This window comes from Narcine bancroftii, chromosome 1 (assembly GCF_036971445.1).
Source record: "Narcine bancroftii isolate sNarBan1 chromosome 1, sNarBan1.hap1, whole genome shotgun sequence".
Classification (NCBI taxonomy): Eukaryota; Metazoa; Chordata; class Chondrichthyes; order Torpediniformes; family Narcinidae; genus Narcine; species Narcine bancroftii.
Window position 1 is genome coordinate 404,358,727 of NC_091469.1, and position 13,979 is coordinate 404,372,705.

General features: G+C 35.0%; 1 protein-coding gene across 11 annotated transcripts in view; it reads left to right on the top strand.

The window, feature by feature from the left end:
- LOC138751496 (histone deacetylase 9-like) overlaps positions 1 to 13,979 on the top strand; it is an 851,890-nt gene that overhangs the window by 765,261 nt on the left and 72,650 nt on the right. For 10 of the 11 annotated variants that reach the window (XM_069913815.1, XM_069913825.1, XM_069913826.1 and 7 more), the window contains 2 exons: positions 3,069 to 3,124; positions 8,950 to 9,069. In XM_069913815.1, coding sequence (XP_069769916.1) covers positions 3,069 to 3,124; positions 8,950 to 9,069 — 176 coding nt within the window. The remainder of the gene's footprint in view (positions 1 to 3,068; positions 3,125 to 8,949; positions 9,070 to 13,979) is intronic. The other variant, XM_069913819.1, reaches the window with a different exon arrangement.

Here is a 13,979-nt window from a genome sequence, read left to right on the forward strand (position 1 = left end):
ATCTACCTTACTGTTCACTTTAGCAATAGAACCATTGGCAGAAATGATAAGAACAGAAAATAAAATAAAAGGGATAAAAATAAAGGAGGACTATAAATCAGTTTATTTGCAGATGACATCATAGTATACTTAACAGAACCAGAAATATCAATAAAAGAACTACATAGGTAATTGAAAGGATATGGAGAAATATCGGGGTACAAGATCAACGCAAATAAAAATGAAGCAATGCCAATTAATAATGCAGATGACACAGAATTTAAAAAAGAATCACCATTTAAATGGCAAACACAAGCAATCCAATACCTAGGTATTAGAATAGATAATAATTTATGCCACCTAAATAAACTAAATTATCAGCCATTAATGAAGAAATCACAGGATGACTTAGAACATTGGAAAGAATTGCCACTAACATTGATAGGGAGCGTAAATTGCATTAAAATTAATGTCTTCCCAAGGATATACCTATTTCAATCATTACCAATTCCCTTAACAGAGAAATTCTTCAATGAACTAAAGAGAATAATAAGGAAATTTTTATGGAAAGGGGGGAAACTGAGGATAGCATTAGATAAATTAAAAGAATGGTACAAAAAAGGTGGTTTGCAGTTACCAAACTTTAAAAATTATTATAGAGCAGCACAATTAAGGTATTTATCAGATTTTTATCAGACAAGGGAAAAACCAGATTGGACGAAGATAGAGCTAGATAAAATAGGGGAGAAGGTACCGGAACATATATTTTATAAGTGGGATGAAAAACTGGTGCAATATAAAAGTTCACCAGTACTGCATCATTTACTTAATATATGGAAGAAAATTCACATAGAAAGGAAAAAAAAACAAATTACCAACTACCAAAATTATTATTGATGCAAAATCAACTAATCCCTTTCACAATAGATAACCTTTCCTTTAGAGAATGGGAGAGAAAGGAATTAAAAGAATAGAAAATTGATTTTTGGGAAATAATTTATTAAAATTTGAACAAATGAAGTAGAAATATACAATGTTTGCATACCATCAACTGAAAGCCTACTTAAAGGACAAATTGGCAAGCAGACTGAGATTACCAGAAGGAAGCAGCTTTGAATATGTGATTACAGAAACAATGATAATAACAAGATTTAAAAGTGGGAAAAAGATTTAAACATAAAGATAAAAAATGAAACATGGTAAAAGTTATGCTCTGGAACTATGAAGAATATAATAAACATGAGATTACATTTGATACAGTATAATTGGTCACACAGGTTATATATCACACCCCAAAAGTTAAATAAATGGGACCCAACAGTATCAGATAGATGTTTTCGCTGTAAGAAGGAAACAGGAACAACAGTACATGCAATTTGGGCATGTGAGAAAGTGAAAAAGTTTTGGGAAGATCTAAATCAGGTATTAAATAAAATCACAAAAAAGCAATATACCAAAAAATCCAGAGATCTTTCTTCTAAATAATATAAGAAGTAAAGAATTAGGCCTCAAACTGGATGAAGCGCAGAAAAGATTTTGGAACCGTACATTGAGCACAACCGAGAGGGCTTGCTTCGGACCTCCACCCCCTAAAATGATAAAATGATAAGAAGACAAAATGACTTGATCCAGTGTACAAAAGTAGATGACACAATTTTCTTGTTTATTTTCATTCTGTGATGACATTGTTTAATGGGTTTGTTGTATTGTATATGTTGAACGTTAAATGGCTTTGGAGGGGGGTGGGAAGGGGGGAGGGAAGGGAGGGGGGGAAAAGGGGGAGAAAATGCCACTGTGTATATTTAAGAGGGAAATGTTTGTATGTATTTTGATTAATATGGTTCACAGTGTGGAAAAAAAAAAGCTTGGGTGTGCATTGGTGGATATCGAATAAGTCAATATGCTTTATGAAGTCATTTACACAAAATGCTGGAGAAAGTCACACAGCATTCTATATTTAGTAAAGATAAAGTGACATAACCAATGATTTGGGCCTGGATCCTTCATCAAGGTATGCACAAAAAGCAAGCAGGCTCCTGAATAAAATGGTGGGAGAAAGTGTAGGGAGTGCAGCACAGACACACAGGCAAGGGTTCTTAGGTGGATAAGGATAAGGGGGCAATAGAGAAAAAGGTGAGTTAATAAGAGGAGGTGATAGCTCTGTGAATGGAGAGGCAAATTGTGGAGAGCTGGAAGAAAAGAGACAGAGAGATGGGGAAGAGAGTGAGTCAGGGGAGTGACCTAATGGAAACCAAAGAAGTCGATGTTCATGCCCAGGCAGAATATCAGGTGTTGCTCCTCCAATTTACAAGTGCTCTTGATTTGTTATGAGACTATGGATAGACATCTCAGCGCGGCAGTCCCATGCTCACAAATCTGTCCATGGCTTCATGCAATGCCATTCCGCAGCTCACTCCCCCTTCTTGTGTGCTTTTCACACTCTGACTTAAGCTCATCCTTGATATTCACTATTCCTTAAAAGCCTTCAACTCTCCCTGCTAAACTCTTATCCCACATGGTCCCCTTGCTCTTTCTTTTCTCTGGAAAGTGCCTTGGGACATTATGCGTGTTAAAAATGTTTAAGAATCCAAATTATTGTGACATTGAACTATGTCTCTGCTATATGATTAATTGCTACACTAGTAAACTTCAGATTTAGGCTGTGCTTTTATTATTATCAAATTTTACATTTGTGTACAATGAAAGAGTTTGCATTGTAGAGAGAAAATAATCTTACCCCACATTGGTAATGGGGTCTTTTTTTTTGGTTGGGAAAATGCAATTAAGCTCTGGTTTCTTTCAAATGCATGTAAAATAATTGTTGAGGTGAGGGTGATGATGAGGGGAGTATCATGGGGAGAGGGTGGGTGGTTGTGTGTTAATTTTCTACTTTAACTCACGTAGGGTTGGCAGTGAACTTATTCAAGGGACTGCTGAATACTGTGTACATGCTGCATAGAAAAATGTTCTGTTTATTCCATCACAGTCGGCCTTCGATTTGCATGTACTAAAACAAAAATAAATAAAAGCTTCAAAGACCACGGAAATCTGTCATTAGATTAAACCAGTATTTATTTTCTGTTTTATAGAATGGATTTGCTGTTGTCAGACCCCCTGGCCATCACGCTGAGGAGTCCACTGCCATGTAAGTACCAGAGGCATTGCCTGTTTTAACAGCGTTGGGGTTACTGCCAGTCACCTGCATAGCTCTGGCCTCTACAGCACTCTAATTATTAACAGATGGCTGTAAAACCAAAAGGAAAAGCTTTCTAGGTACTCCCAGAAGCATATTTATGACCACAGAGATCATATAGCATTTAAAAAATGCCCCAGATCATTATTTATAGCCATTTTCCTGACAGATTTTCCTTTTTATTTCTCTCTTTTCTCTATTCCACAGGGGGTTATGCTTCTTTAGTTCTGTGGCAATTACTGCCCAGTACTTGAAACACAAGCTAAATATAGGCAAGATATTAATCGTGGACTAGATATGCATGCTTAATATTCAAAGCACAGTATGCAGAAGTACTTTATGAATGTTGCATTTGGTATTTTTGATATTGCACTTTACCTCATTCAGATATAGATGCTGCTATATAATAATACTCCTTTAAATCAGAGATATTTCAAAAAAGGTCCTTTTTTTCTGTCTCAATTATTCAATTGTTTGAAAATATTCTCTTATTCAAGGTCAAAACAAAATTCTGGCATAATGATCTATACCTCTGCAATGGGTTGCTTAGGGGCAGTGCCATTTATACTACCTTCAATTGCCAGGAATCTTGAGCTAAGATATATCACTGTAGGAAAGTACAGCAAGTCCACACAAATTCCCACAAGAAGATGATTTGTAAGGATCAGTGGTAGATTTTTCCCCAGCTTGCTCTCACTCTGTCACTAAGTTTCAGAATACTATCTTCAAAGACAGAGGATTCGATAGGATTGCAACATATAGGAACTCAAATAGAAAAGAGAATAGCTTACAAAACAAGACTTAAAAATCCATCAATTATTCATAGCATTCACGCTAAGTCATGTTATCAAGAAAGAAAAGATGACCTTTGTGTCCTCAGTTCAACACTCTTTGGAATCAGTCATTGTTTGAAAATATGAATCAATTATTAATCAGCAATAAAAATCAGAAATTATCTTCAAATGCTTTATACAACTCTTTATGATGTAATACTGTAATACCCTTTTCACATCAACTCTCCAAAGTCCATTTCAAAACCTTGGGTAGAATTGCAGATTAATTCTTTTGCCAAGTTAACTCCAGAAGACTCAAGTTTCTCATGGAGTAACTTTAGATAAATTTGTATTTAAAATACTGATCTGAAGGATGACTTTGGAAACATTTTGAAGGAAATCAATGGGAAAGATCATAAATAGCTTCATGCACTATTGTACACAAATAAAATTTCACATTGTTGTTGAAGGTGATTCAGCCATTTTGACATGCAAGGATTCTAAAAGAGTAATCTAATCAACCCCATTCTAATATGTTTTTTTTACTTCCAACATTTAAAAAGGGCAGTCATTTGCAAATATTCACCAATTTATTTCCATTCTCTCCTTTGCTTCTGTTAGAGCATTCCATGTGTTACTGTTGTCTAATGGACAAATAGCTTTTATTAATTAAACAACTTTCAAGTGTTGCAGTAAAGTATAAAGTTATATCCCATTCAATAATTCACCAGTCATTGATATAGTGTTTACCAATAATCTTATCAAACCCCTTATAATTCTGAAAATTTCCATTGGATCGCCTCAGAACTCCTCCCACAGTAGAATGTCCCTGTGTATCTTGCATTTATTCAAATGGCCTCTTTTAGACTGCTTCAATACAGCTCAAAATGTTGCAATACTCTGCATATTGGTGATGCAAATAGTGTATGTCCAAAGGAACTAAATATTGGAGCTGAAGTTGGATTTTGACATAACACACTTTTTAAATTTGAAGCCTGCTTCACATTGTGTCCTAGTGTTTTTTTTTAAAAACTGCCTGCCAATTCTCTCTGAGTTTATAAACCAATTTCAGTCCTATTATAAATTATGCACATATTATTCCAATATTAACAACATTTCCCAAAATTTCAAGCAGTTATATCATGGATAATGTTACTATTAAGCTGAAGTATATCAGTAGTAGTAGAAGAAATTTATTTCAACCCGTTTGTCCACTGGATATATCAAGGTAAGATGTAAATCAGAACTTGTTTCCTTACAATGATTTTCTACCTTAACATTTGAAGATGATTCCTTCATTTGAAAAATGGCCCATGCCTTCTTGTTCGCAGACAAATATTTCCTAACAATAAATGAGTCACATTCTGGAATAAGATTATTGGTATGTTGGGTTTAAAATTCCATGGCCTTTACAGAATATTGACTAATTGTTTCCTCCAGTTACCTTTAGATCTAGATCTTATTTGACAATTTGTTCCATGTTCTTTGCTGGACATCCTCAAAATCTAACCTTTAAGCTAGACAAATGGTGAGATGCGTACAATACACTTTCACATTATTTGCACGCCTATCTTTGGTTGTTCTTCAGGATCGAGGATAATTATTCTGCATGTTCTGAGCTGATAGATAAGACCAATGTGTGACCCACAGATGGTACTACAGGTTGGGCAGATGTGCTTGGTGTAGCAGGGAGATAGGTAATTTGGGAGGTGGTGCATTCCTTCCTCCATTAGTGCTGAACTTTTGTGACCTACCATCATATATGTCCACAGATATATTTTATGGAGCCGTTGAAGGAGCAGCAGCGTCATATCATGTGTGCCTAAGCATATATCTGATAATGTCTTCCTGGGGTTTGCTGGGAAAATAGACCAGGCAAAGTCAGAAAAAATGAGGTCCTAAATCTATGGTGCATTTAACAAATATTGTGACCAGCACCATGTTGTGTACACGGTGAACTGGGTGACTAGAATCTATTAATTCTCTGTGGTACTCGGGATAATTGATAAGCAGGATCTCATTTAAGAAAAGAGTAAGAAGTGGAGTTTTGGATGTTTTTTTCATTATTACTATGTTGTAATTTTTTATAAATATAAATTATTTAATAAAAATTATTTTATTGCTCTTCCCAAATATATGTAAAATGTATATAATACTTTCATTTTTTTCATTCAAACATCCTTGTCCCTTTTAATTTTGGCAATGTGTCAAAAAATTTAAGGTTCCTTGTTTTCTTTTCCTGGTGAACTGAGCTGGGATTGTCCATTTTTTTTAGCTCAAAGAAGGAAATCTTTACTTTATTGAGTACTGATCCTAGAGCTAAAATGGCAATGAGATAAATGCTTGTCCTAACAAATCTTAAATATGTTAAGCATATCCTCCATCGTGTATCTAATTATTAGCTCTGCTATTTCTTTGCCTTTTTGGCATAACTACCAAAAATTCATAAAACATACTTTAAACATACCCAATCCTGAAGTGACAAAATCACTACTGGTCCTGCATACATCTAACTGCAACCACAATATATCAGTAAGAGGACTATTCGTACTCCACGCAACAATTACAGATAGTAGGAAGTGAGTAATAAGGCTGTAATTTAATTGAAGGTTTCAGATAACATCATAAACCACAAGAGCAAAGTCCAAGTGGTTTATGAACGTCATACGAACCCTGAGATTATGTTGCAGCCTTTTACTTACCCACTGACATCTGCATTGTTTTTTTGTGACTGTAAACCATGTTATGAAGAGATTGAGAGCTCCATTGATGACAGCAAGTTAAACTGGTTGAAATATAATTTCAGTGGTTTATTGTTGCATGATTCACATTGAATGATATTATGGAGGAATTATTAAAATCTGTCATGGAATTCAAGAAAATAAAGATCTTAGATGAATGTTAAAATAATTTTGCATTTAGCTCTGGGATCTAAATGATTTCTGAACTTTAATATTCATTTAAGCTCCTAAATCTCTTTGAAGTTACTCAATTGTACACTTTTTAAGAATTAAAATAAGAATATTAAAAATGTATTGTTCGAGCTCGATAATTTGCTGCCAGAGATACTATATCAGATGAACATTCATAGCATATTGTTTATTGAGTGATGTTTGAAACAGAAATTGATCAAAAACTCCTCTCCTTGCATTTTTCTCAAATGAAATCGGAAGTACCTCAGAGGTTCAATCGATTCTAATCTCTCAGTTCACTATATTTATATCCTTGTCCTTGTTTGCAACACTTTTCATTATATTCCCAAAGCTAAAACAATTCCATCTCACATCAGAGCCTTTGCCTTGTGCACCTCTAATTGTGTTGTGTCCTGTCCATCTTTCCACCGCCCCCCCCCCATTACTACCTTTTTAATGGAAAAAAGCCTTCAACTGAGTTATCACTCTTTTTCTTTCCTGTTTAGCATTTCTATTCCCATCGTTAAATTGCTCTCCATAAAATCTAATTCTGCTGCTCCTGTTTCAACCCACATTACACTGTGTGAATCATACTTGGGTATTTTGTTACCTTACAAGTACTGTGACATAGCAAATAGATGTTATTGATGATAATTAAAATTTATGACAAATCTTTATGACAAAGCTTGTTAAAAGTAATCTGTCATTTGAAAATGCTATAAGCAGTGAAATAATGACTTTGTTGAAGAAAGTCAAAATTTAATAACTATTGTATAAGTTAATGAAATATGAATAATCCACATTAATTATTTGGTAAGTAGAAAATAAAACATGCCATACAGCTCTTTACAAATAACCTCTGGTTCAAATGAAATAATTTTAGCATCTTAAAAAAAAATAACTGTACTTATCAGTCAAGCATTTAAGTTGCAAATAATAATGTAACTGACCACTGCATGTTATTGTTACAATTTCATTGGCCTTGTAAACTATATATTGATAAATGGATAGAATAGATTTGACTGTTCTTACAGTTCATAGGTGATGCAGTAAGCTAAGCAGAGGAAATCATGCTTGGCATCGAATAATGATCAGTCCCACCTGTAAGTTGCTCAAGCACTTTTTTGAGTGATAAATCATTTCACCACTATCCTGAATAATAATCCTTAAAATAAGTTAAACCTCATTTATGGAGAAATTGTTTATATTTATGGCTTCTTGCAAGATAAAGGATGCAATCCCAAAGGCCTATCAAATGTATTCAACATGTTTGTAAGCGTGTTGGATCATTTAGGTTTTTGGTATAATTCTAACAGCGGAAATATTTCAAGATTACATTGATTACTTTAGAAAAACATGCTTTTCACAACAGGCCAGAAAACAGAGATGGAGAGAAAAATTGAAATAATCCATCATCAGGGCTGCATGTAACTTGACCAAGAGGAATGAGCCCAAGCCTTTCAACAGCTAACTAATCCATGAAAGGAACATACTTACTTTTTTATCCTAATATTATACATCACTTCCTCCATGAGTAATGTCACTTCCTCATAAATCTCATTCTGGTGCATTAGAAGCTTCCAGAAAAACTAAGCTTATTGCAATAGACTTCACAAATGCTACTTTTGGAACAAAACTTGTCATTGCTTGGAAACCACTTAATTGTTGTTCCATACAGAGTATGTTAAAATGTGTTTCTTTGTAATGTATCATTTGATTTTCTTCAGAAGCTTTAGAGATTTATTCAAGCAACTAATTGATCCTGAGGGGTTATGAACTGTTGGCAGTTAATAAGTCATAAAATTCTTGTCTAAAGTGCAATGCTAGATTCCATCACTGAGGACCTAGAATATAAATATCTAAATGTAGACTAGAGCTGGGATTTCTCAGTGGCTGCTCTATTCGAGTCTCCAGGGCATGTTTACTATGGTTTCCTGAATAGAGAAATGAGCTTAAAAAATGAGCACATTAAGGAGTAATTTGTTTGAAGATTCAGGAAGTTTGAGAGGAGGAGGAGGGGGGAAGGCAAAAGTGACCTTTACAGCAGGGCTAGACGTTATTACATTTGTCATTTGTTTCCTTTCACCTTTAGGATGTTCACCATGGTAACAGTACACAGCAAGCCTTTTATAATGACCCCAAGGTGCTTTATATTTCCCTCCTCCATTATGATGAAGGAAACTTCTTCCCTGGTAGTGGAGCCCCAGACGAAGTAGGTTGCATTTCTCAACGGCCTCTTTTATCGTTCCGGTCTAATTGCATTGCATGATTATTCCTAATTATCTCATTCTCTGCTGTTGCACTTTAAATTGCTGTGGATTGCAAAATTGTCCACTGGGACAAAGTCCCAGCACAGACCAAGTGTATGCCCCCAACTAGTGCTTGTCAAGCATCATCTGGCTGATTTTGCCATGTTCTTTGAAGTTGGTTTCAAAGGTACTTTTAAGCAAAATTATATATTTTCTTTTCTTTGAGCAGCTCTATTTCCAGGTTGGAAGTAGACCTAGCAATGGCTTCACTGTAAATATTGCATGGACAGGTGGTCTTCATTCTCTTATAGAAGATGTGGAATACCTTACAGCATTTGTGTGTACCCACTTGTAGTGACTTTAGTTGAAAGTTTAAATTGTTTCACAAAGAATATTAAACTAGTGTGCTTGATTATAGTTGTGTCAGATATTTACTTCAGACTTCTTGATATTTTTGATTGTTAGACTGAAATAGATTAATTTATTTTTACTTGCAATTAGCAAATTGGAAATTGATACTAATATTAGCCAATGAAAGTATTTCCAACATACTAATGAATCTGCATCTAATTTAATAACAAAAGGGAAGCCGATCATTTGACATGGCTTATAAGATTCGCCTCATCCTACTAGAACATTTCCATGGTGTCCATATTGCTGCATCTAGCAGACTGTCTACAGAACTCTAGCTGAAAGCCCAATCCAAGTATTGCTCTACTTGTTTGAAAAAGAAGTATTTTGGCTTAACTCTGATATTTGTTCTTAGGAATCAGTCTGAAAGTTGTATTCATTGATTCCAGTGTTAGGATTCCAATGTTAACATTACCCAAAAGATCCAGTAACCCAAGGTGTGCTAGTCATAGAGTAATACAGGATAGATACAGGACTTTTAGGCCCTTCTAGTCTGCACTGACCATTCACACGTCTTCATATTTTATTCTCTGTCACCCCACCCCCCCCCCCCCGAACTTAGTCAGCTTCCTCCTAGATTCTATCATACTTGCATATTAAGGGCAATTCCCAGGAATCAATTAAACTGCCAACCTACACATCCTTGGGATGTGGGAGAAAATCAGACCACCTGGAAGGAACCCTCACAGTCATGGAGAGAACATGTAAATGTCACTCAAACAGCACTAGAGGTCAGGATTGAACCTGGATCGCTTGGCCAATGAGGCAACAAGTCTACTAGCTGTGCTAATATACCACCCAGATCATTAACCAGAACATTTTCTAATTTGACTTTGATTTCAGTTACCTGGTTAAGTCAGCTGAATAGACAATCTTATTTAGTATTGAAAATTATGCTATGCACAAAAAAGATACATTGTCAAGTATCAAGTCAAAATCTCATTCCTTTCATCCTCGGCTATTTACATTGCCTATTTCAAGCTTTCTACATGCAATACTTCACACTTGTTTGCAATAAATTTGATTTGCCACCATCTTCCTTAAGTGTTAAATGTAGTCTTCCAGAATAAAGCAGAGATGGAACAAATAGTCATTGCTATTCCATTCAATGCTTATTGCCAACAAATTATTTTCTCTTTAATCAGTACCCATCATTCTTTATCATTCTGGCATTTCTTTATTTGTTTTTCATTTTGCATCTCCAAAATTTTAGGTTGAATTAAAAATCTTACATGTAGAACTTCATCAAAACTATCTTGAAGGTCTTTGAGCATAATATAAAGTTTTCTGACATTGGCTTGGTTTACTGTCTCATTGAAGAATTGAGTTTTTGTCAGGCTAGAGGTTTGGTGAGAGTTATTTATTAGGATTTATTTTGTGTTAACCATTTGAAAACCATATTGTCTGGGTGGTGTGTCACACAGTGCGCATGGTACATACATGACCTCTAAAAATGTGTATTGGCTTTTGTTACAAATTTAGCCTAACATTATGACGTTGCTGCACACCAATTGACCAACTACAAGTTAGAAAGGTGTTTAAGATAAAAATCTCAAGGTCTTAGTGGTGATGTGCAATAATAATAAATGAAACGAATCCAATGGAAGCAATGAGTAATAATTTACATTTAATTTAAAATTACCACTTGGTTATTGTACTAGCATTTAAAAAATAACTGCTTGAAAGTATATGTTCTCAGTAGTAATGTTTTTAAAAGTTTGAATGATTAAGTGTGATGCTATCTAAACCATATGCAATTATCCCAGCCTGTTTAAATGCTCCCACTCAGTGTTTTTGCTCTGGTCTACTTTACTACCACACAACTTATCACCATAGAGAGCAATCCGAAAATAGGAAATGTCACAAATTAATAATTCAAATGCAACAGGTCACCATTATAAAATAATTATTATTGATGCTGTGATTAAATTGATCATCAAGAAAGGTTCACGAGAATGTTGACAGGATTTCAGGGTCTGAGTTACAGGGAAAGGTTGTGCAGACTGGGGCTTTTTTCTCTGGAGCGTAGAAGATTGAGAGGGGACTTGATAGAGGTGTTTAAGATTTTAAAAGGGACAGACAGAGTAAATGTGGATAGGCTTTTTCAATTAAGAAAGGGGGAGATTCAAACTAGAGGACATGGTTTAAGATTGAAGGGGGAAAATTATAAGGGGAACATGACGGGAAATTTCTTTACGCAGAGGGTGGTGGGGATGTGGAATGAGCTTCCAGCAGATGTGGTCGAGGCGGGATCATTGGTTACATTTAAGGAAAGACTGGATCGTTACATGGATAGGAGGGGACTAGAGGGGTATGGACCGGGTGCTGGTCAGTGGGACTAGGATGGTGGGGATTTGCTACGGCATGGACTAGTAGGGCCGAACTGGGCTGTTCTGTGCTGTAAGTGGTTATATGGTTATATGAAATCTGAATAATGAGAAAGAATATAACGTCCTACACCTAAAACATACAGGTTTAAATAGTCTTGTAAAATTAAATTTAAATTAAAAAAAATAAATAAGAAATATTTTTTCAATATAAAAAATTTAAATTAAAGGAATAAACTGAGGAACATTTGAGAGGTAACTTCCCAAAAATTTATTTTCAAGACACCAGCCCAGACAAATGTGTAAATAACAACTTTTAATAAGATTGTAGAAGTTTTTCAAGTGCCGATGATTAGAATTCTATTGGTGGGCAAAGGAGTTGAGGGTTATGGGGATGAGGCTGGAAAGGGGCACTGATGGTAGTGATCAGCCATGATCTGTAAAATGGCGGTGCTGGCTCGACGGGCCGAAGGGCCTACTCCAGCTCCTATTGTCTATTGTCCATTGTGAACTAATAGATATATAAATACATCAACATTGATATTCCATTGATCATGTTACCTTATTAGTCCTGCCTATACATTGCAGTCATAATTTTTTTCTTAATATATATTAATATTGTTTAAAATATGACAGGCACATTAGAAAGTTCTAACTGTGCATACTGTATTGCTCAAAATGAGATAATGTCCACAAATTGCCCTTGCAGCAGTCATCACATTTGCAACACTAATTCTGTTGGGTTTCAGAATTGAATATAACTATAAAATGCACAACAACAGGAAAAAAAAAAGTTTTTAACATTTAGATTATTCATTCATGCAATCTCTTTACCGCACAATCACTGGGGTCACATCTTCATTATTATCACCTTGAGCATTAATTTGCCCAATAGTTTCCTTGGCATCCATCCATATCAACACACATAACCTTCAGTTAATTCAATCCCAATTCCCACTCTACAGGAATTCTGCCATTTACTGCTCATGCCAAGTTCCTTTGGCATTCAGTATCCTCGCAAATTAATTTAGGTCCACTTTAGCCTATATGGGAATTCTTTTTCCCACAAAGAAATGAAAATGAAATGTGTTTTACAAAAGCTATAGTGTTTACCTTCCTAGATAGCCATCTAGATGGCCAAGATAAGAATTATTCTAATATATAAATTAAATATCTGCATGGATAGCAAATCTCTTTGGAGACCAACAATACATTGTTCACTTTGAATTAATGGACAACACAATCATGTTTAAGCACTTAATTCTGCTTATCCCCTTCCTGAAAGAAGGTTTGACTTAATTGGATATTTTATATAGAGGGAGCATTATTCACTCATACGATTACTTTGCCCTCCACCACTACTGAAGTCTTATCTTCATTATCTTCATCCTGAGAATCAATTTATCTAATAGTTTCCTTGGCATTCATCCATGTCAACTCACATAAACTTCAATTAATCAAAACTTACCCCAATTCCCTCTGAAAAAAGATTTGTCTACTTTATGTCATTCAAAGTAAATAGAAATGAATGAAGGAAATACTCTCCTCAGGGGTTGCACTGTCTATTGGCCTTTTATGTTGCCATTATTTTCAATGAAAAAAAATATTTTAAGAGGCAATTTCAATTCATTTAAACAACTTTGATTGATTCTCCAATTTTGTGAAGGTTTGGTTAATTCATAATTTACATTGTAGTCCTGATTATTCATTCAGGGTGAGTGTGGGATGTAAAGGTCTGGGTGGGCACGAAGCACTCAGCATGTCATCAGCTTGCTGATTGGACCATTTTATATGTTTCCAAAACTAAATGCTATGCAAACCTGATGGGCAGCATTTTGTACATGAAAACATCATGGTACTCTAGTGAATTATCCCCAGCGCAGAGGTAAGTAGTGAATGAGGTTAACAAATCCATAGCCAAGTATAATCAAAGGAGGGAATTTTGGCAGCAGCAGATTCTACGGTTTTTATACAAAACCTCGGTCTACAAAATAATCATTAAAAAAATTAAATACTTTTTCTGATATTTTCTGGTCACTTTGTGCTAACAGATACCAAAGACTAAATCACGTAAAGGTCCCAAACTACATCAACAGATCCTATATCAATCAGATTCCTGTCTGCTCGTGTCAGAT